Below are 24,329 nucleotides of genomic sequence, written 5' to 3'. Positions count from 1 at the left end.
CTTGACATTAATGCTACCCAGTTTGGTCCTCGTACTGTGATTAGTTTCCGTGTTAACGTGTTAAATTGGGAAAGTTTAATTATAACCACACGGTACATGCACTAAACGAATTAGCGGCTAAACTAAAATTTCAGTCGTGCTGAAGAACGTTTGCCTGACAGGAAAAAACCGTGTGATTGCTATTTTATAAGACATGTGGCGTATGACCCCGTCGTAGAAATATCCTCGAGATTAAACGATAGTCAACATTTGTTGTAATGAACATGGTCAAGTTAATTATCATTGTCCATTAAGTACTGAGAAATGTATTACTGTACTTAAGCTTTTAATGCAAAATTAATACAATAAGAGCATAGCATACGCTGTTGGCTTATTGAGGATTAATTTAAATACATTTATACAGAAATTTTAAATGTAATTATTATTACATGCCCATAAATTACTTTACTGTTGCAAAACTGTCTGTCTAAACCAACTAAAAAAAATTTAAATTTCATAAATAGTTTTCTGTTTGCGTTTGATGTATAACACTAAACTCTCATATTTTTCTAGGCTTCTGTATCACTATTAAAGGTGGTTTATTAAACACCTTCATCCCAGCGAAGTTAAAACTATTAAGATTTATTAAGTCTGAAAGCTTAAATATAAAACAACAGAAGTATAAAAGAAAAATAACAAAGAAAGAAAGCTAAATTAAAATATGCAAGCAATCTGAGATTGGGGAATCGTAGCACACTGGTTAGCTGCTGGTTTTAGAATCTAAGTTCCGTGAAGCTGGGAGGGTTTGGTCACATGATGACAGTTTCCGACCTGAAACGCAAGCAGGTGTTTCACTGGCGCGAGACACACCTCTGATGCGAGCCACCTTAAGTCGGAGACCAGAAGCGAAATTACGCCGAATAAACATGGACGAACACTTGATATAAATCGTGTTTCAGCAATTTCTGTAAGGCATACAAACAAATACTCCAGTTCCAGACGCCCTGTTGCGTGACGGTCAGAATAAAAATACATGGTCTGGAAAATTCGGTTTGAGATCGATGTTCGTGTAGTTTAATACACACTTCACTGTACATAAGACACATCCAATACAGACACATTCCAAAATCAGTTGGAGATACGTGTAGTCCACAAGTTCCGAAGAACATACACTACTGGCCATTAAAATTGCTACACCAAGAAGAAATGCAGATGATAAACGGGTATTCATTGGACAAATATATTATACTAGAACTGACATGTGATTACATTTTCACTCAATTTGGGTGCATAGACCCTGAGAAATCAGTACCCAGAACAACCACCTCTAGCCGTAATAACGGCCTTGATACGCCTGGGCATTGAGTCAAACAGGGCTTGGATGGCGTGTACAGGTACAGCTGCCCATGCAGCTTCAACACGATACCACAGTTCATCAAGAGTAGTGACTGGCGTATTGTGACGAGCCAGTTGCTCGGCCACCATTCACCAGACGTTTTCAATTGGTGAGAGATCTGGAGAATGTGCTGACCAGGGAAGCAGTCGAACATTTTCCGTATCCAGAAAGGCCCGTACAGGACCTGCAACATGCAGTCGTGCATTGTCCTGTTGAAATGTAGGCTGTCGCAGGGATCGAATGAAGTGAAGGGTAGAGCCACGGGTCGAAACACATCTGAACTGTAACGTCCACTGTTCAAAGTGCCGTCAATGCGAACAAGAGGTGACCGAGACGTGTAATCAATGGCACCCCATACCATCACGCCGGGTGATACGCCAGTATGGCGATGACGAATACACGCTTCCAATGTGCGTCCACAGCGATGTCGCCAAACACGGATGCGACCATCATGATACTGTAAACAGAACTTGGATTCATCCGAAAAAATGACGTTTTGCCATTCGTGCACCCAGGTTCCTCGTTGAGTACACCACCGCAGGCGCTCCTGTCTGTGATGCAGCGTAAAGGGTAGCCCAGCCATGTTCTCCGAGCCGATAGTCCATGCTGCTGCAAACGTCGTCGAACTGTTCGTGCAGATGGTTGTTGTCTTGCAAACGTCCCTGTCTGTTGACTCAGGGATCGATACGTGGCTGCACGATCCGTTACAGCCATGCGGATAAGATGCCTGTCATCACGACTGCTAGTGATACGAGGCCGTTGGGATTCAGCACGGCGTTCCGTATTACCCTCCTGTACCTACCGATTCCATATTCTGCTAACAGTAATTGGATCTCGACCAACGCGAGCAGCAATGTTGCGGTACGATTAACCGCAATCGCGATAGGCTACAATCCGACCTGTATCAAAGTCGGAAACGAGATGGTACGCATTTCTCCTCCTTACACGAGGCATCACAACAACGTTTCACCAGGCAACGCCGGTCAACTGCTGTTTGTGTATGAGAAATCGGTTGGAAACTTTCGTCATGTCAGCACGTTGTAGGTGTTGCCACCGGTGCCTACCTTGTGTGAATGCTCTGAAAAGCTAATTATTTTCGTATCGCAACATCTTCTTCCTGTCGGTTAAATTTCGCGTCTGTAGCACGTCATCTTCGTGGTGTAGCAAATTCAATGGCCAGTAGTGTAGTTGAGAGGGAAACGTTCTAGAAAAAGTTTGCTATCATATAAATTGTACGAGAGGCGTTCGATAAGTGATGCAATCCTTTTTTCTGAAAGCAGGTTGGTTTTATTCAGGATTCCAATACACGACATTATTCCCCACTCTTTTGGCTACAAAACTCTATTTTTCAACATAATTTCCGTTCAGTGCGAGGGACTTACGCCACCTTACTGGGAGGACCTGTATGCCCACATGGTAACACTCCAATGGTCGACGTTGGAGTCCAGGTCTCGCTGAATCAATAACCTCCTCATCATCCACTTACTGCTTCCCGCGGAGTGCATCCTTCATTGGGCCAAACAGATGGAAGTTGGAAGGTGCGAGATCCCTGCAGTAGGGTGGATAAAGAACAACAGTCCAATGAAGTTTTATGAGCTCCTCTCGGGTGCGCAGACGTGTGAGAGGCCCTGCGTTGTTATGAAGAAGGAGAAGTTCGTATGCTTTTTTGTGGCGACGAACACACTGAAGTCGTTTCTTCAGTTTCCTGAGGGTAGCACAATACACTTCAGAGTTTATCGTTGCAGCGTGAAGGAGGACGTCAAACATAACCCCTTCGAAGTCCTAGAATGCCGTCGCCATGACTGTACCGGCTGAAGTTCGGGCTTTGAACTTTTCCTACGGAGGGGAGGTGGTGTGGCCACACTCCATGGATTGCCGTTTTGTGATGAACCCACTTTTCGTCGCCTGCACGATGAGCGACAAAAAATTCTCACAATCAGCCTCACAGAGCTTCAGCAATTACGCGCAGATGGTCCTTCGTTGCTGTTTATGATCTTCCGTCAGGCGGCGTGGAATCCAGCGGGCACGCTCCTTCGAGTACCCCAACTTGTGAACGAGTGTGTCAGCACTACCAACAGACGTGCCCAGTTGTGCAGCGAGGTGTTTCTGATCTTTCGGTCAGCCCGAATGAGCGTATCCACACGCTCCAACATTGCCGGCGCGTGGGAGAATGGATGGGTTCTCGCGATCTTGTTGCCATAATGATAGATGCCTCACCCGAGGACTCGCCGTGCTTTTGTTCACTTCCAGGTCTCCGTAGACATTTTGCATGTGCCTATAAATACAGGGAGGTCAATTGATAGTGACCGGGCCAAATATCTCACGAAATAAGCGTCATACGAAAAAACTACAAAGAACGAAACTTGTCTCGCTTGAAGGGAGAAACCAGATGGCGCTATGGTTGGCCCGCTAGATGGCGCTGCCATAGGTCAAACGGATATGAACTGCCTTTTTTAAAATGGGAACCCTCATTCTTTATTACATATTCGTGTAGTACGTAAGGAAATATGAATGTTTTGGTTGGACCACTTTTTTCGCTTTGTGATAGATGGCGCTGTAATAGTCACAAACACATCGCTCACAATTTTAGACGAACAGTTGGTAACAGGTAGGTTTTTTAAATTAAAATACAGAACGTAGGTACGTTTGAACATTTTATTTCGGTTGTTCCAATATGATACATGTACCTTTATGAACTTATAATTTCTGAGAACGCATGCTGTTATAGCGTGATTACCTGTAAATACCACATTAATGCAATAAATGCTCAAAATGATGTCCGTCAACCTCAATGCATTTGGCAATACGTGTAACGACATTCCTCTCAACAGCGAGTAGTTCGCTTTCCGTAATGTTCACACATGCATTGACAGTGCGCTGACGCATGTTATCAGGCGCTGGCGGTGGATCACGACAGCAAATACCCTTCAACTTTCCCCACAGAAAGAAATCCGGGGACGTCAGACTCGACGAAAGTGCGGGCCATGGTATGGTGCTTCGACGACCAATCCACCTGTCATGAAATACGCTATTCAATACCTTTTCAACCGCACGCGAGCTATGTGCCGACATCCATCATGTTGGAAGTACATCGCCATTCTGTCATGCAGTGAAACATCTTGTAGTAACATCGGTAGAACATTACGTAGGAAATCAGCATACATTGCACCATTTAGATTGCCATCGATAAAAAAGGGTTCAATTACCCTTCCTACCATAATGCCGCAACATACATTAACCCGCCAAGGTCGCTGATGTTCCACTTGTCGCAGCCATCGTGGATTTTACGTTGCCCAGTGGTGCATATTATGCCGGTTTACGTTACCGCTGTTGGTGAATGACGCTTCGTCGCTAAATAGAACGCGTGCAAAAAATCTGTCACCGTCCCGTAATTTCTCTTGTGCCCAGTGGCAGAACTGTACACGACTTTCAAAGTCGTCGCCAGTGCAATTCCTGGTGCATAGAAATATGGTACGGGTGCAATCGATGTTGATGTAGCATCCTCAACACCGACGTTTTTGAGACTCCGGCTTCTCGCGCAATTTGTCTGCTACTGATGTGCGGATTAGCCGCGACAGCAGCTATAACACCTACTTCGGAATCATCATTTGTTCCAGGTCGTGGTTGATGTTTCACATGTGGCTAAACACTTCCTGTTTCCTTAAATAACGTAACTATCCGGCGAACGGTCCGGACACTTGGATGATATCGTCCACGATACCGAGCAGCATACATAGCACACGCCCGTTGGGCATTTTGCATACATCAACAAGATATCGACCTTTTCCACAATTGGCAAACGGTCCATTTTAACACGGGTAATGTATCACGAAGCAAATACCGTCCGCACTGGCGGAATGTTTACCACGTACTTATACGTTTGCGACTATTACAGCGCAATCTATCACAAAGCGAAAAAAGTGGTCCGACTAAATCATTCATATTTCTTTACGTACTACACGAATATGTAATAAAAATGGGGGTTCCAATTAAAAAAAAAAAACGTAGTTGATATCCGTTTGACCTATGGCAGCACCATCTAGCGGGCCAACCATAGCGCCATCTGGTTTCCTCCTTCAAGTTACACGAGTTTCGCTTTTTGTAGTTATTTCGTGAGATATTTGGCCCGGTCACTATCAATGGACCACCCTGTATATGCGATGCTCTAGTTTTCCGCCAAAAGAAATTCAGTGGCAGCTCTCTGCTTTTAGGGCATCTCGTTACAGACGCCATTTTGAAGGCTACGTATGCGCCGCTACTTATTGGAACTTCATAAAACTTAGGGACTGAAACGGGAAAATCTCACGATGAACCACAACAAATTTCGCATTTTTTCAACCGAAACTGGCCTAGAAAAAAACGGTGTTGCATTTCTTACTGAGCGCCCCTCGTATGTACCATACTGTTAAATTTTTACTTAAAATAAGTGAAATAAACTGTGTCTTACGCGGATCAAATATGTGCACCCACATATCAAGTACATTATAACCTCAGGCCACTCAGCCAGTCGAATATACAACGAAGTAGAAGACTTCAAGTTTATGAAATTGATACTAAAGACACTGCGTAACTAAATTAGCTTTCTCCTGAATTAGTTGATCATTTACAGGTTAAATAGATCCAAATTTAGCCAAATGACTACCAATGTATAAAAGTATACCAAGGTTGTTTCACAGAGTAATATGCACTTTTAATTTTGAATGCGAAGGACTCCTATTATAATTTGAAATATAATTTAAAACAAGAAATTGTTCACAGGAAATTAGATGCCTTTCTGTCTGTACTCCGTATTTTCTTATGTGAAAGATACTTAATTTTAAACCGCCAAAAAGCAACAAACACAATTCTTGGAGGAATACCTATTGCAGCTGTCGAAAACTGAGTCACTTATTTCATGGTATACAAAAAAGACATAATTCACCATACCTTCCATTCAGCAACTTTAATCTTGTAGCATGTACTCGTATTAATGGTACTAGTGATGCAGGTTTTCATTAAACACTACGTCATCTGCATTCACAAGTACAAAGCCTGTGGACACTCTTCAAATACAACATGCGCAAGAGACTGGTATTGTACAATGAGCCGTCCCTGATTTTTGACAGTAGTATGTTCTACAAATATCCAGATACTTGCAAATGGCCTAGAGAGAGAGAAGAGACAGCAGCAGTTGGAATCAATGAATGAGATACTAACAAGAGGGAGATAGTAGTACTAGGGCAGAACGAAAGAGACTGTTACTGTGAGACAGCGGACTGTGACCGAGATAAACAAAGAGATAATGACATTGAGTTGGGCTGAATGAGTAAGTGAGAACAGGCGAGTGGCAGCGGATGGAAACGATGGACTAGTGGATGCGAACGAGGTACAGTTAGGGAAGCTTGTGGGAATGATACGTCATTTGCATGCTAAAAAGAGTGCGAATTTGTTCGCATACCAAAATGTGAAAAATTTTAAAGGTGATGTGGAAGGTAAAATGAGGCAGCTGTATCCCACTTTTCCGTCACAGTCTTTTAAAACCAGAAGCATATTAGCGCTTTTTAGCTCCAATAGGAAAATTTTTTCATTGGTAAGACTCTTGTGCCATTGTAATACGTGAAATCTGGTTTAATGGCGTAGAAATGAGGCGTGTGTATTCTTGATAAGTTTGAAAGTACACGCCAATTCATTTCGGTCACCTGTTATTTCCAGTGCTTTAGAAATACTGCACAATTGTGTCCACACAATCTTAATTTTAACTCATTAGTGCTAGCCCTTGAATTTCTCTCGGAAAGTTAGGAAGTGTGGCTGAGACGTCTGACAGAGGGGTTCCCGTAGCATGTCTTCCGTGGCTAAGCCGCCCCTGATAGTACTCACTACAGGCTGGACTCAACGCACTGTCCGGACACGGATCATAGCGCAGGGCGAAGAGCGAGTGCCCGCCAGCCTGCTGTTACGACGCTTTCGCCCCCGCCTGCTGCGAGAGAAAGTCGGCCTTGCCGACTACGGATACCTAATTTGGCGATGGTCAGCGATTGTGATAATGTCCGTAGATTTTGACATACAGACATTTTATTAGCCAAGGCGCCATATGCAGCAGCAACTTTCCCTTAGACAGACCGCACATGCTGCTTTTCGTCCCCTGAACAATTAGCTAGAACGACGCGTGAGTGTCGCGAGGCGCAATAGCAGTTTACTTAGCAACGAATTGGGGAACCACGTCGTTACTGCTCTTCAGTCGATGGCGCCAGATGGGCCTGTGGCTTGATACGACTTTCTCCCGTTCCGGCATGACAGTACAACCGCGACGGATTACGTAAGAACCTGTTTCATTTATTACACCGATCAGGCGAGCGAAGTGACCCTTGCAGCAGTATGCAGACGACTTTGACGCAAGAAGCCGGCGTAAAAACTTTTGAAATGTTTGTGTTCTTGTTGTGGTGATGTTAGATATGAGAGAAAGGAGAGGTCGAAAACTGGTGCAACACATAAAAGCTGCTCTGTAGGAGCACCAAGGCAGCCGTCACGCTCAGTTTCAGTGTCCAGTGGAGGGAACCACTGCATGACAGCTGTACACCCGTTTCCATAACCCTTTAACTGACAGTTTTGCTCTCCAGAAACAACGATTTTCATTAGACACTGTGCGAGCGCAAGGAGCCCTAAAGCATTTAACTTGCAGTTTTGCTTTGTCATCTACCTGCTGCACACAGCTGGCAAATCCTATCTTTGTAACGCGGTGTTATGTCACCAGATGACACACATACAGCCGATGGGTGGCTGGAGATGTGTGAGCTACCAGAAGGCACTCTCAAAAATAAAAACAGCCAGGTGCGAGTAGCACACACGCACTGAGGGTTCAGGGAAAACTTAATTAATTATTCATTCAGTCCCAGAATCGAGGATCTCGCCAATTTATGCCGATTATCGATATTGGTACTGGGTAAATATCGGTCCCAGGGATTTCAAGACTTTCAAGAATGTTTTACTTTCACATGAAATGACAAAATTTTAGAGATTCTACCGGTATCATACAGATATGATTTTATGTATGTAGACCGAAATGACGAGAGAGAATTTGTGCCAAGGCCGGGAATCGAGCCCGGGGCTCCTGGTTACTAGGCTGTTGCAACCGCAATTATTCCGGAACATGGAAAGCCTCGGCAATTCTGTTCGTGTGTAAGGGGGAATTCAAAGTAGACTGGGGCGGCAATGAAACCAGTCAGAAAAATGATAAGTGAGATAAACAGCCACGAATTGTGAAGTTTTACATGAAACTTGGAGAAACTGCTACTTAAATCTTTTACAAAAAGAAGTGTATAGCGAAGACTGTTATGTACGCAAGTATTTGAGTGGTTCAAGCGTTTCCAAGATGGCCGAGAAGACGCTGAAGTTGCCTCATGTCCGGGACACTCTTCAATATCAAAAATGAATGGAAATATCGAAAAAGTAGATAATCTGATTCGATCTAGCCGTCGGTTCAGTATTCGATCGATCGCTGAAAGTGTAGGAATTGAAAAACAATGTGTAAGGCAAATTTTACATAACCATTTGAACATGACAGCTGTGCTAAGCTCGTGAAAATGTTTGTGCTGACACTTTGAAAACCATGAAACTGATTTAAATTTCTTGGAAAGAGTGGTTGACAAATCTCGGTTTTTCACTTACTACCCAGAAACTAAGTGCTAATCCATGCACTGGAAGGACCCAACTTCATCGAGAGCGAAAAAAGCTCGAATGAGGAAATCATGATTCAAAGCGATGACGACTGTCTTTTTCGATATTCACAGAATTGTGTACCTTGTAATCTCCCCTCTCCTTCCTATCTGCAGCTATTGTCCACATTAGTCTTTTATGAAGATTTTATAGGAACGAAGATTACAATAAACTTTCTAGTTGACTTGTCTTTTCACGTAGAGTTGGCACCAGTTCCTTCTGTCTAGGGGTCTGATTCATGAAGCTGAAATTCTCGCATTTTAGATCCTCATGGTTGAATTGGTCTAAATAAATTTGAAGATTGTTGTCGCAGAATTTTTATTGTTACGTTAATATATTTCGTCACATTTCAGTATATCATACAGTCTTTTGATTTTTCACATTAACAAAGACGAAATTGCATTATTCGCACAAAATGCAAAGATACGTCCGATCACATCAGAAGCACGCTTACTGCTGTCTCACTCGGCGGAAATAAACAATATTCCAAAGGGTTTACTATTTATCTTGACAAATGAATTTCTATTAGTTTCGATTATTATTTCATAAATGAATCCGGAAATAAACATAGTAAACAGTACTAGATTGCGTAATTAATAATAGAAATTTTAAGTGTGCAAAATATTAGTAATTTCAAATGCTTCTAAGAAAAATAATATTAACTGCACATTTAGAACTAGTACTTATCGATAATAACATCCAAAATAAAATAATTCCTTTTCACAAATTTTAGCTTGAAATACAACATACTGTGTATAAAATTATAAGGAAGTTTTCAGAAAAGCTGCTGAGATAATATTGACCCGTCCAAAACTCGAAAAATAACTGGTATCGACAACTACTGTTGAGGAAAAGTAATTTTAGAAATGGCTCGAAGCACAATGGGACTTAACATCTGAGGTCATCAGTCTCCTAGAACTTAAAGCTAATTAAACCTAACTAACCTAAGGACATCACACACATCCACGCCTGAGGCAGGATTCGAACCTGCGACCATAGCGGTCGCGCGGTTCCAGACTGAATCGCGTAGAACCGCTCGACCAAAGTGGCCGGCAGTAATTTTAGAGGAGGATGCCCCGTTCAAATCTTCACTGGATTCCTGAAGACCGCGCTATTAATCAGCATTACTACCTTCGATCCTTGCTCAACTCGGTGAGAAAATAAGAAAGAAAGAAAAAAACGACCCCAATTGTGGAAGGTCATGGACTCGGCAAACGCACCGGTTCATACCGCATTGTCTGATAAGGTTTCTAACGAAGTACAGCGTCTCAGTGTTAGATCACCCGCCTTATTGGCCTCACCTAGCACTATGTTATTTAGCTATTCCCCCTGCATTAAAAGGAACAAGATGTCAGTCCATTGAAACAGTGAAAGAAAAAGGGGCACGCGTCGTCAAGGAGATAACAGAGGAAGGCTTCCAGCACTGTTTCCATCAATGGGAAATACGCACGGAGCGTTAAACGGATAGAGGAGGGGAGTATATCGCGGGTTACAATAACTGAATATGTGCGTTTTTTAAATAAAATGTTTTACAGCAATAGTCCCGTTATGTTACAGCCCCATCTCGTAGGAGCGTGCTCTGTTGCCGTACACTTCCACAAACTCAGCATAATGGTTGCAGGGTTGTTTCCCTTCGAAAGCAGAAAACAAATTACCGCACGATACTCCAGGGCTGTGCAGCTTTAGCGGTGTGCTACTGTAGTGCGGCACGAGGATTTCAGTGTGTACCAGGCCTCTACTCACGTACCAGCAAACAAATGAAAAATTAATTTTTTAAAAGTAATAATTTAAAAAAATTTAGTGCCTCTAATAGAGGTATAAGTAGAGAGAGAGAGTGTGACTGTTGTCTCCCCTCGGCCAGTCTGACATGGAGACGACAGACGCCGGGGTGACGGAGGACGAGACGTCGCCGCGGCACCACTCGACTCCCGGCGGGGGCGGCAAGAGCCTGCGCTTCTTCGGCGACACGGACGCCGAGTCGGTCATCTCCATCCCGCCGCCGGCTGCGCCTCTCAGCCGCCGCTATAAGACCAACAGCGCGCTGCAGGCAAGCAGCAAGACTCTGCAGGTACAGTAGCTGGGCTGCCCACGCTCTAGACACCCTCTCCTGTACATCGCTTGCGCGATACCTACGCGGAACGTCATAGTTTACGAGTTAAGCAGTCGTGACCTGAAGAATGGAAGTGGAAAACGATCTAAGAGCCAAATCCCAGATTTATCAGGAGAATAATCAAAGAACATGCTTCTCTTTTTGTACGTAGCTTATTTCTATCCAAAAAATTAGGAAGTTATTCTGCTACCACAGAATTTTAATGCCCACCTCATCAATGTGAAAAATATTAGACAAATTAGGAAATAAGTAATTTATCAAGAATGTTCTAAGTGCCATACCAGGAAACTGACTAGGTCTAAGTACCAGTAAGAAAGTTGTTCAAATAACCTACGGGTTTGCTGTCGGGTGACGTCGTCGACCACCGCCGATATTTCGACAGGAGCACACCCTGTCATTCTCAACGCACAAATGCGAGGAGGAAGCAATGTGCAAGGGAATTTAATACCTCGGTTCACAGAGGAGAAACAAGGAAGATACCACACACAGAACAAGTGTCAACACTAGAGGCAGATCAAACGTGCGTTGCGCTATCAGCCTTCCGTGCAACGGGTGAGTGACGATAACAACGAAGTGGCATCTAAGTCTACGGCCTTTTTGCCTTACGTAGGAAGCATTTCCAACAGGATTGGCCGTATTTTGCTGAAATATGATGTGAAATGTGTTTTTCGACCACCTTCTAAGATTAAGGCCCTGTTGGCGTCCGTAAAAGATGATCTTGGTTTGCGGAAAGCTGGTGTCTATCGTATTTCTTGCAGTTGTGGCATGTCATATATTGGTCAGACAATCAGGACTGTGGAAGACCGGTGTATTGAACATAAGCGTCACACACGCTTACAACAGCCGAGCAAATCCGCTATTGCAGAACATTGCCTTGTCACCGGTCATCCTATGGAATACAACAACACGGAGATTCTGGCATCAAAAAGCAGAGGGACAGAATTAGTGCTACCTCACCTGTTGATTAATAGTCACTATCGATATTTCTGATGTTGGTTATCTTTGTTTGTGGTGACACTTGTTCTGTGTGTGGTATCTTCCTTGTTTCTCCTCTGTGAACCGAGGTATTAAATTCCCTTGCACATTGCTTCCTCCTTGCAGTTGTGCCTTAAGAATGACAGGCTGTGCTCCTGTCGAAATATCGGCGGTGGTCGACGACGTCACCCGGCAGCAAACCCATAAGTTATTTGAACATTCAATTCTCCGGCAAAAGTTAAGGTCTCACAATAAATAGCTGTTGTTCCAAGTGCATTAACACGGAAACACTAAACTGTAGCCAACAAAAACCATTTCTTATGTCTTTTACCTTTTTTGTCATGAGTAACAAAATTAAATTCATGGGAGATAATTCCTCAGTATTGACTTCTGTTTCTTACACAACTCCATTCTTGGGATCAGATGCTGCAGAGTTCGTGTAAAGCTCCTTGAGCTGTTAAGAAAGAAATGGCAACATCGTCAACAAGTATTTCTGTTTTGCAAGACTGATCTTTCACATGAAGTACGGCATGGCATACATCTGCCACGGTCTTTCCTCTTCTGAGTTGTGTTGTTGTACTCTTCAGTCCAAAGACTGGTTTGATGCAGCTCTCCATGCTGCTGCCATCCTGTGCAAGCCTCTTCATCTCCGAGTAACTGCTGCAACCCGCATCCTTCTGAATTTGCTTACCGTATCCATCTTTTGGTCTCCGTCTACGATTTTTACCGCCCACACTTCCCTCCAGTAATTAGCTGGTGATCCCTTGATGTCTCAGAATGAGTCCTATCAACCGATCCCTTCTTTTAGTCAAGTTGTGCCACAATTTCTTTTCTCCCGAGTTCTGTTCAGTACCTCCTCATTAGTTACGCGACCTACCGATCTAATCTTCAGCATTCATCTGTAAGGTTTTATTCTCTTCTTGGCTAAACTATGTGTCGCTTCCACATATGACTACACTCCATACAAATACTTTCAGAAAATACTTCCTAACACTTACTTCTATATTCGATGTTAAGAAATTTCTCTTCTTTCAGAAACGCTTTTCTTGCCGTTACCAGTCCACATTTTATATCCTCGCTACTTTGGCCATCATCTGTTATTTTGCTACCCAAATAGCAAAACTCATCTACTATCTTAAGTGTCTCGTTTCCTAATCTAATTCTCTTAGCATCATCTGATTTAATTCGACTACATTCCATTAAGATTGTTTGGCCCTCGATGATATTCGTCTTGAATCATCCTTTCAAGACGCTGTCCGTTCCTTACAGCTCCTCTTCCAAGTCCTTTACTGTCTCTGACGGAATTACAGCGGCGTCAGCAAACCTCAAAGTTTTTATTTCTTCTCCCTGAACTTTAATTCCTGTTCTCAATTTTATTTGGTTTCCTTTACCGTCTGCTCAATGTACAGATTGAATAACATCGGGTATACCCTACAATCCTGTCTCACTACCTTCGACTGTTGGTTCCCTCTTTTGAATACACTGACATTTTTCCGTTCTTCTGTTTCAAAGTAAGCATTTTTAATAGCTACTTGAGATGGATCAGTATAAGCCAATGTGATCGTATTGTATCTGGAGATCTTACACGCCTACATTGACAACAATGTTTCAGCAGAATCTTTAAAATCAAAGATGCTGTCTGCACTGAAATTAGATGGAATGAGTTCATTGCTTTAGGTGACTCAATAGTCGTGTACAAATGTTTCAGAACAAAGACCTAGATGCATGGCACTTTAGAATTCCAGAGGGAAAGCACTACTTTGCACAATGGCCGTGTACCTTCTAGTAATACATGTTTGAAGAATTTTCTCTGTGATTTGACATGTGAAACAAGTCTATGGATGTGCAACACACTACCGAGAACACAACAGTTCTGAGAAAGCGTTTAGAACGTTGACAGATTTTATTTATTTTATTTTTTATTTATTTTGTTTTTTGTTGGGCATATAAAATGCCTAGTACGTAACATAACTTCCTGACGCAAAAATGTGTGGTGTCACCGCCAGACACCACACTTGCTAGGTGGTAGCCTTTAAATCGGCCGCGGTCCATTAGTATACGCCGGACCCGCGTGTCGCCACTGTCAGTGATAGCAGACCGAGCGCCACCACACGGCAGGTCTAGAGAGACGTACTGGCACTCGCCCCAGTTGTACAGCCGACGTTCATAGCAATGGTTCACTGACAAATACGCTCTCATTTGCCGAGACGATAGTTAGCATAGCCTTCAGCTACATTTGCAACGACCTAGCAAGGCGCCATAATCCTTTGCTGTATATATTGTGGTTATAACATGTACCGTCAAGAGAGATGTACTACAATTGTGGATTAAAGTTAAGTATTATATCAACTACGTACTTTATTTGAAATTCTCAAGATATTGTCCTGTTCCAGACCTCACGCCAGTCAGCGTGTAATTAAACGCGTGCATTTCGGCCTCCTCTAGAAAAACAGTGTTGGCTCTTCTGCCAACACGACAAAATGTGTCTCGCCAGGCTACTTGCAGCGTCTGATAACGCTCGTGCTATTCTTGGTAGAGTGCGCCATTTTTTTTCTAGAACGACGACGTCTCTACTGAATTTGGTGCTCGCCAATTTAAACACCTTCTGTAACGTACAACATTTGTTAGTAAACAGTTTTTTTTTTTTTTTTTTTTTTTTTTTTTTTTTTTTTTTTTTTTTTTTTTGCTTAACTTAAGGCGCGTACTGACTGCCCTTGTTGTCCCTGACATTTCAAAGCATTCACTGGCTCCAAATTACTCCCAAGACGCAAAGTTCCTATCCAGAAGTAGTTAGAAGAGTGAAATAATTTGTTTTTCATTTAAAGGTCCGATTGTTGGCGAAATGGAAACCACTGTGAAAATCAAAAATGTTTTATTTGCAACATTTAGCCATACTTTCTGCAGACATTTGTCGTAGCGTTGTACCAACTTTCCAGGGGTGTATATTGTGGGCTATCGCCGAAGTCCATATCTAAAGTAAACTAGAAAGTAATAAGTAATATTAATAACAACTGCAATACCAGCCAATTTCACTCATGAAGAATTAGCGCGTAGGGTGGAATATGTCTCGTTCTCTGTCATCGAACTGAGGGGGCCATAGATGATGATTGGTTTGTGGCGCGCTTAACTGCGCGGTCATCAGCGCCCGTACAAAGTCCCAATTTTTACACAGTTCATATACTTTGTCAATCTTTTTCCAGTCTTGTCACTTTCACAAATGATGATGATGAAATGGTGAGGACAACACCAACATCCAGTCCCCGGGCAGAGAAAATCCCCAACCCGGCTGGGAATCGAACACGGGACCCTGTGATCCAGAGGCAGCAACGCTAGCCCCTGGGCCACGAGCTGCGGACAGGAGGCTATAGAGCTTTGGATGCTTACTGCAGCAGCCTTCACTGCGATACAGGGAAGGAGGGGTGAGGCGGAGAAATGCAGGAATCAGCACACCAAGGCTTCGGGATGGACTTCGGACTTTAATTAAAACCGCATATCCTGCTGCTGCCTTTATCCACTGTTATAGTCAAAGATTTAATCTCAAACTTTCCCAATCTGTGACTTTTATTGGGAAAACCAGTGAATTATTTGTTTCTAGTAATGATTTCTCCTCTTTCTTCTCACATTCCACGTCACGTATAGATACCCTTAAAAGCCTTTGCCCAAAAGAAGATGCCAATCGTCGAACATACACAATGGAATTTTGCTTCCTGGCTCCTCCGATCTTCTCAGTACCTCATCATCCCCAACTATCAACCCAGCCGATCTCCATTACGCGTCATATCCGCCTTTCACAAACTTCAGTTCTCCTATCGTCCTGTTTTCTCAATGTCCATGCTTCTGCTTTGTACGAGACCACACTCCGTATCAGGCATTTCACTAGTCGGTTTTTTAATTCCATGTTCAAACCACTAGCTAGGAGTCTTTCCTGCTTTTGAAATGCCTCCTTCGCCAGCGCCGTTCTGTCTCTGAGTGTTGTTCATAATGTACCTCTTCCCCTAAACCACCTTCCTAAATACTTGAATGCTCTCACTTGTTCTACTGTTTCTGGCCCTAACTTATACTTCGTTCTTCTTTTCTTTAAGCATATTACAGTGCCTTAGTTTCCTTTTCCTTTATTTTCATACTGTGTACTATACAGGCTTCATTCATGTTATTTCGTACGTGTGGTACGTAAAATACCATCTACGGGTTAAGGGCGGACTCACTTTTCGCGAGCTACAAAAGTATTCCACAATTTTTTTTAGATCCAGGCCTTTGGCAAATCAACTTCAGGAGCGAATTTTCTGCTCCCGTTAATAGCATTTCTCCGCGAGGTGCTGCTGTGTGGCAGGACTTTTCAAAGTTCCTTTCCAAGAGATGCTGGAAAATCCAACTACCGTTTCGGAAAGTCAAGCTTTTAAGCCACCGAAATTGGTCCCCACAAAACCCTTTTAGGAGGATTACAGGAAGACAGGACCATTAGCTCGAGGATGGGGAAAAAAAACTCGTCCCTTAGATAATGGGAACTGGCTTCAATGTCCACAGTCAGGAAAAGTCTTACGGCTGTTACTGAGTGTAATCATTCCCGATATGGCCGTTATAAATATGTATTGCCATTGCAATTTCGACGTTTTCTCATTTTGAAGCAAAGCAGTACGTTATAACCACCCTACAATATTAAGTCATGCTGGAACATAGTTCCTAGCAGTCTGTATACAAATACGTATAGACATATAATTTTACTCACTTTTTCCCACAACGTGTGGGAAGTACAATAACACCCGCGCGGTTTGTGCTAACATGGTATGTGGAAAAGTGGGTATACTTACACCACCATACGTATTTGGATCCAGACTGCTGGGAGCCATGTTCCACTATCTTTCGACTTAACACTGTACAGGGGTTTTAACATCCCGCTATATTTGAAAATGGCAGCATGCAGAAATTGTAATCGTGATAAATATTAACGACCACAAGCGGCATGATTACATTCAATAGACAATGACATGTCACAAATGTTATTCATTGTCTGCATAAACATTTGGCAAGAGTTGGCAATATGGAAGGTTTCTCCCCTGCCCTGCCGCCACGGGTAATCCGATCTCATCCCCTCCACGCCTCCCTCCCCCCCCCCCCCCCTCTCTCTCTCTCTCTCTCTCTCTCTCTCTCTCTCTCTCTCTCTCTCTCTCTCTGCGCAGAGGCGCCTTCTGTCGTGACGCCCACTCTAGGACTGGGGGGAAAAGTAAAATCGTCTGTGCCCTGTCGATAACTGCGGACTGAGGTACTGATGATGCCGTTGTTGTTGGAAAGCAGGTGCCGACCAGCACCGGCGCGCCGCCTTCCGGAACCCTGAAGGCGGGCGGCGAGCGGCGGCACCACCGTAGCGCCGGCGACGTGGCCACCTCGTCGGCGGAGTCCACCACCGAGGGCGACTCCAGCCAGCAGTCGCAGCGCTCCGTCGTCTACCTGCACGCCGCCACAGGTACAGCCCGCCGCTGCCCCGACCTGCTCTGCTGCTCACCTCAGACGCTTTCCGTTTAGGGTCGATGCACAGACGACTGTGCAGTGACACTGCTTTCATTTCGCATAATTGCTGTGCAAAATTGTCTGCTTTCTCAGCAATTTCCTAATGTGTTTGTTGTACAAAGGTGGATCCTTTCCCTCCCCTATATTTTTGCTAAGCACATACTTCTCTAGCACGTGGTGGACAATACCTTTAAATTCCAACCAAAGATGCTCAATATCTGTGTGTCCCGCGGTGAATGCTTGGAGCTCACTATGAAGATATTAATTAATTTCGTGAAGATAGTCACGGAAACCACAAATTGCTTCTCTTCCATTTAAACGAAATTTGTGGGCTCTTTTTAATTTCAGCTTAACCAAATATCAGATGCATCCCAGGATTTTTGAAGAAATGCACTGAATTAGGCTAACTCAAAACTGACGTAAACAGCTCCGAAACACCTGCCTGTAGCAGCGAAAACACCGCAGAACAAGAAACACTGATTTACTGAGCGCGACTTGCTATTTCCGACGTATATAACAAAAAAGTATGGTGGCAACTTACAAGAAATAAAACTGCAAATTTCATTCCCAAAGACAATGTCATTTACTGGGATATTTATGACACATTTTCCTCTAAATAAATCGTACTCTTTTTTTTTAAACGTAAGATAAAAGGTGTCGATTCTGCATTACATAACGTATGGCCAGAAAAAAGCGCTCCTGCTCATCATGATTGCATGGAATAAAAACAATCTATTAGGGAATGCAGATAGCAGTACCTTTTTGTATTCTTGGCTAACTATATTGTCTTTAAAAAGTTGGTTTAAATAATCGGGAAGTTGCTCACCAGATGGCCATAGCTTGTTAATTCGTCCCTGCACTCATAATTATTGGTGGTGGTGGTGGTTAGTGTTTAACGTCCCGTCGACAACGAGGTCATTAGAGACGGAGCGCAAGCTCGGGTTAGGGAAGGATTGGGAAGGAAATCGGCCGTGCCCTTTCAAAGGAACCATATCGGCATTCGCCTGAAACGATTTAGGGAAATCACGGAAAACCTAAATCAGGATGGCCGGAGACGGGATTGAACCGTCGTCCTCCCGAATGCGAGTCCAGTGTGCTAACCACTGCGCCACCTCGCTCGGTCATAATTATTGGTTCAGACTAGACAAACATCACTTTCGTCAACGTATGTTGTCAGGGTGAAATAGATCACATAACAGCCTACAGCATAATGAGAGAAAGCAGGCAGTTACTGAAATAATTACAACGTAGCGTTTAATAAGATCAACATCACACTCCATGCGAAATCCCATTTGAATTTTTTTAAAGAAAAGGAAAAAAAGACAGCAGTGCCATGTTGATACTTCTGTACATTTTTGTTCAGTATCTTCCTAAATCACTATTTTGAATGCGCATTGCATGCTCGAGCCAGTTTGACGACCGAGTAGATTCCGTCTCCTCTGGAAAATCTGTCTTTCACCTTTGTATCAGAATATTGCGGAACAAACCAAGCAGGATGATGGTTCCACCAATGGTGAATAATGATGATATAATAATAAAACTTATTTCGAAGCCTATTGAGAACAAGTTCTATTATACAAGTATTTTACAGCTGATAAGAACATTATATTTCAGTTTTCTGTAGCTTTTCGTTTGTAATTATCTTTAGCTATTTGTTTGATATAAATTTACATTGTAAATCTTTCTTTATATTAACTGTTTCATTTATTCATTTATTTAATACTTACTATGGAAAACTTAATATAAATTGATCATTTGGCAGCATTTTGCAGTTTACGTACATTTCGATAAATAGTTAAGATAGTCACCACCAGGTGCCAGAGCTCACATGGTGAACTGTTAAGTGCCCAGCCGGCCGTTGTGGCCGAACGGTTCTAGGCGCTTTAGTCCGGAACCGCGCTGGTGCTACGGTCGCAAGTTCGAATCCTGCCTCAGACATGGATGTGTGTGCTGTCGTTAGGTTAGTTAGGTTTAAGTAGTTCAAAGTCTAGGGGACTGATGACCTCAGATGTTACGTCCCGTACTGCTCAGAGCCATTTGGTAAGTGCCCACGCTTACTCCAGAACACGCCATTAGCCTACAATGCGCCTGATACGGAAGATATGAGATGTCCTCTGTCTTAGTGTAAGCAGAATCTCTCTCTCTCTCTTACGGGTCGTCAGGCACGTTGCCTCTGGTGTTTTAGCAGGTATTTGCTATTTCGTGTTTGCAATGTGTAGGTGGAGTCAGCCCAAACAAATGCTGCCCATCACCACTTTCCGGTGATGCCCAGTGTCGAAGGAAAACGTCGGTTTATTTCCAGCAACAAACAAAAAATTTTTAAAGATAAATTTTACGTACCCATTTGACAGAGTGATCCCAAATTAGTCTCGTGTGATAGTCGTTTTACCGATATCTATTAACAGGGACAGTAAAAAATGAAGAATAACCAGTTTTTCAGCAGTGGAGCAACGCTGTTTCTTGGCGGTAGCAGTCAGCGCCGATAAGGACCGCGTTGTCGCTGCTGGAGTACCGGTTATGTTTCGTGTTTTCTTGTCCCTGTTAACACAAATCGATAAAATGAATATCACACTAGACTGATGTGGAACTTCTGTATAGAATGGGTACGTATGAAACGTCCCCTTAGAAAAATTAATGAATTACTGTGCTGGTAAACCCCTTACGTAATTTGATTTTCAAACAGCTGAGCAGAACTGAACGTACTCAGACATTTCGCTCTTTACCTATTCTGATCAACACTAAACTGACACACAATATTTTTAGCTCAACGCAATCTGACTTTCAATAATCCCTACAAAAGAATGGCCCCGATTAACATTAAACTATACCTTTCACAAATCACTTACCTCACAAAAATCTTCGTTACTCGAACTACTGCAATACAGCGAGCGCCACTACTGCCAGCTAAATAAAAGATTCAAACTACTGAAGGCACTAACTACTGATAGGCATAGTTAGCAAATGAAAGATGTTGATAGAGAACAAAGAATGTATTTACCTTAATAGTGTTCAAAAGTCATAATATATATAGCACTTCATGGCATCCAGTCTTACAAATTTACTGTCTCTGTTGGACACACGTCCAGATCATCCGCTCTCAAAACTCCGCCATTTCTCTCCCAACATCCACCACTGCTGGCGGCTCACCTCCAACTGCGCAACGCTACGCGCTGTTAACAGCCAACTGCCCAACGTCACAATATCAGATTCCAACAATGCAAACTAGCGCAGTCAGTGATTTTCATGTAGAGCGCTACATGGCGTTACCAACATAAAAACCTAAACAGCCTACTTGCTCGTAGAAGGGGGCATAGCAGAAATAGAGATATTGCTCATCAAACCTTTCATGCTGACTCCAGCTACACATTTCAAAAACGAAAATTCAAATATCCATCAATAAATGAGAGAAGATGTGCCAGACGACTTTTAGGAGGGACACACCGTGTGTGCATACATACAACACGGTATATAGCATTATAAGTTGTGTTACTGCAGCGCCAGTAAATCAAAAATGGTTCAAATGGCTCTGAGCACTATGCGACTTAACTTCTGAGGTCATCAGTCCCCTAGAACTTAGAACTAATTAAACCTAACTAACCTAAGGACATCACACATATCCATGCCCGAGGCAGGATTCGAACCTGCGACCGTAGCAGTCCCGCGGTTCCGGACTGAGCGCCTAGGCCAGTAAATCTTTTAATACTGATCTTCTGGTGAAATCGTAAATGTTCTGCACTCGGAGAACAACAGTCTGTCACTCACTCACTCACGAGATGCGTGGTCGCCCGCCTGACCGTGCCGTCTGTGTTCCAGTGGGCGACATCCCGGGCCCCCGGTCACACGCCACGGCCCGCCGCGCGCAGAGCCGCGAGGAGCTGTCCTCGGTGACGTCATCGCAGCTGCAGCCGCAGACCAAGACCATCTCGCGGTCGATCTCGGTGCTGGCGCCGTGGCGGCCCAAGCACTACCGCGAGGGACTCGAGGTGCACTACACGAACGAGGACAACAACCGCAACTACATCAAGAACGGGCGGCCGCCCAAGGCGCCGTCCTCGGGCTCGCAGCACCGGCAGGCCACCGCGGGGTCCGGCGCCACCACCAGCCGCGCCGTCTCCCGGCGGAGGAGCGGGGTCGCCGACGCCGCCTCCAAGATCCACGCCAAGCAGAAGGTCGCCAAGGCCGTGTCCGTCGAGTCGCTCAGCCACAAGAACGGGGCCAGTGGGGGCGTGAGGCACACCCTCGAAATGCGCAACTCCGCCAAGAAGAGGGCGGCAGGTGGCGGCGGTCTGGGACCCGCCGGCTCGGTGGAGTCCCTGAGCCGCCACAGCGACCACAGCAATGCGCGCCTCCGAGGCAAGGAGAGGTCTTCCGCCTCCGGGAAGAACTCTGCCCTCAATGCTTCCGCCGTGGAGCTCAGTACTGCCGACAGCAGCAGCCGAGGCTACAAGAATTCCACCCACAAGAAGGACGCGGACAGGACGAAAGACTCTGGCAAAGTTTCGAGGTCGGCTTCGATGCCGAAGGACACCAGGGTGACGGCCGGGTGGTTCAAACTCAGAAATAAGAAGCAAGGGACCTGAAAGAATCGTCACATCACGCCCACCGAACGCGTACGCGTGGAGGTCTCGAGTTGTACCGCGCCTCGACTTCCGGCTTTAGTGCGTGCGAGAAATGTGTGAGGTTGCAGGTTGGACCGTAACTACCACTCGTAACAGACCTTAATCTCTTCACAACTGACGGTACTAAACTTGCACAGCTGGAGGTCGGAAATAATTGTGCCATTTTGTGGAATATTCGTTTCAGCATTTGTACAGCCATTTGCTTTCTAATTACCTATGTGGTTATAATAACTAGTTAAATAGTCCCTGAACATAGTGTGCCGCCCCAATCTTACCCGGCCTCGTTTTCGTATAGATTAACGAATACAACTGCTGCTCCTCTATATTAACAAGTGTTAACACACCTACAGTGGTGGTAAATTCAGATAACTGAGCAGTAATTAAATGAAATACTAATGCAGTAAACTTCTCATGTACTGTACTTAACATTACAGGTACACTCCTAACAGTATGAAAGTTATTCTTTGTTCTCTCAGAATTTAGCGACATGTTAATGCTCTGAGACGAGTAAGTTGCTATTCTTGTAAATAGAACCTCATTCATTCCTCATTGTGAATATTGCTCTTCATTGCTAGCCAGTTACGTCATTCTTGGGATGACAATGTCTCCAGTTTGTGCAGTGCCACATTTACAATTATCATGTCAGTTCACCTCGCCCTGATCCACAATGATTACTGCTGTGGACTTGTAGAAACTTCACACCCATAATTACTGGAAAAGACTGCAAAGTGAATTATTTTGCTAGTTATACACACAGGCACATGCCCACACGACAAACATACACTTCACGACATCAGCAACTCTTACGGCACGTTCTGAAATCCTATTGTACAAATGAGAGTTCTGCAGCTTCTTTTCTTAAGTAATTTTGTAGTTTTTATCATTTTCGCCCAAAAATTATCATTTTTTGTTTACCATTAATATTCGAATCAATAACTCCCAAAATCATATGTTGACATGAATTAAAGTAAGTTTGAATGTTTGTTTCTGACACAGAAACACACTTGCACAAACAAATTAAAGAACATTTAGCAACTATGTGCCATAAACAGCCACTCCCTCTTTTAGATCACACTGTCTAATACCTGAGTGTCTGTAGTTGATGGCAGTGCAACAGTGCAACTGGAGGTTACACAGAGCAGCCAAGATCCTGAGTTAGAGCCAGTAGTATTGGGAACAAGATCCCACGTGGACATGAGAACCAAGCAAGTATTCACTATTCATGGTAAATTTCCACAGAGCCAATTTTATCCTGCAGTGTGAGATGTGCTTATAAGGTACTGTGTCCACACACAATTACTAACTACAACTGAAAATTAAAAAACTGTGTGACTGACCCGCGTGTGTGTGAGTGACACACACAGAGCGAGAGAGAGAGAGAGAGAGAGAGAGAGAGAGAGAGAGAGAGAGAGAGAGAGAGAGAGAACATATTGTCTGCTAAAACTGCCATATCAATATGGATCAGTGGCACAGAATTCTATTAATACAGTCAGTTAAGACTAACAGAAAACTTTTAAAATTGTCATTTCTAATAGAAAATGTAAAAAATGTCATCTACCTTACCTGTACATTTGAATTTTTGTTAAGAGTGTGTAACATGGAGTCCTGTGTTTTTGACAAAAGTGCATTAAAGTACTGACACATATGTAGTTTTACTGTTTATTTCTATCATTCAGAAATAAGGGATCAAGGAGCTGTAAATCAGAGGTGAAACAGGTCAGTGTAAAAATAAAATCAGTGATTGCCATCAACCATAACAAAGAGAGAGAAAAATAGCATTATTCTTGGGAAATTAATATTAAACAAATAATGAAAGGTGTGCAGGGATGTTATTGTGCAACAAAATCTAATTTTTCCTGAATACTTTTCTGGACAGCTGCCAGGGATGTGAACACCTCTAGTTTCTCTCATTTACATTTCTTAAACTATTCAATTTCAAGTAAGAAAAAAAAAACACTAACCTCAATATGTGTAATCTACAAGTTTATTTGTGAGAACTACATGAAACAAATGCACTATGTCTGCTAACTACAGAGAGTAGTATATTACAGAA

General features: G+C 43.5%; 1 protein-coding gene across 2 annotated transcripts in view; it reads left to right on the top strand.

Moving 5' to 3' along the window:
• LOC124619935 (zinc finger CCCH domain-containing protein 13-like) overlaps positions 1–23,921 on the top strand; it is a 396,933-nt gene extending 373,012 nt beyond the window's left edge. For both annotated transcript variants that reach the window (XM_047146583.1, XM_047146584.1), the window contains 3 exons: positions 10,929–11,135; positions 17,445–17,613; positions 21,471–23,921. In XM_047146583.1, coding sequence (XP_047002539.1) covers positions 10,929–11,135; positions 17,445–17,613; positions 21,471–22,237 — 1,143 coding nt within the window. In that variant the 3' untranslated portion in view covers positions 22,238–23,921. The remainder of the gene's footprint in view (positions 1–10,928; positions 11,136–17,444; positions 17,614–21,470) is intronic.
• Positions 23,922–24,329: the final 408 nt, after the last annotated feature.

This window comes from Schistocerca americana, chromosome 6, assembly GCF_021461395.2.
Source record: "Schistocerca americana isolate TAMUIC-IGC-003095 chromosome 6, iqSchAmer2.1, whole genome shotgun sequence".
NCBI lineage: Eukaryota > Metazoa > Arthropoda > Insecta > Orthoptera > Acrididae > Schistocerca > Schistocerca americana.
This window is presented reverse-complemented; position numbering and strand designations above follow the sequence as displayed.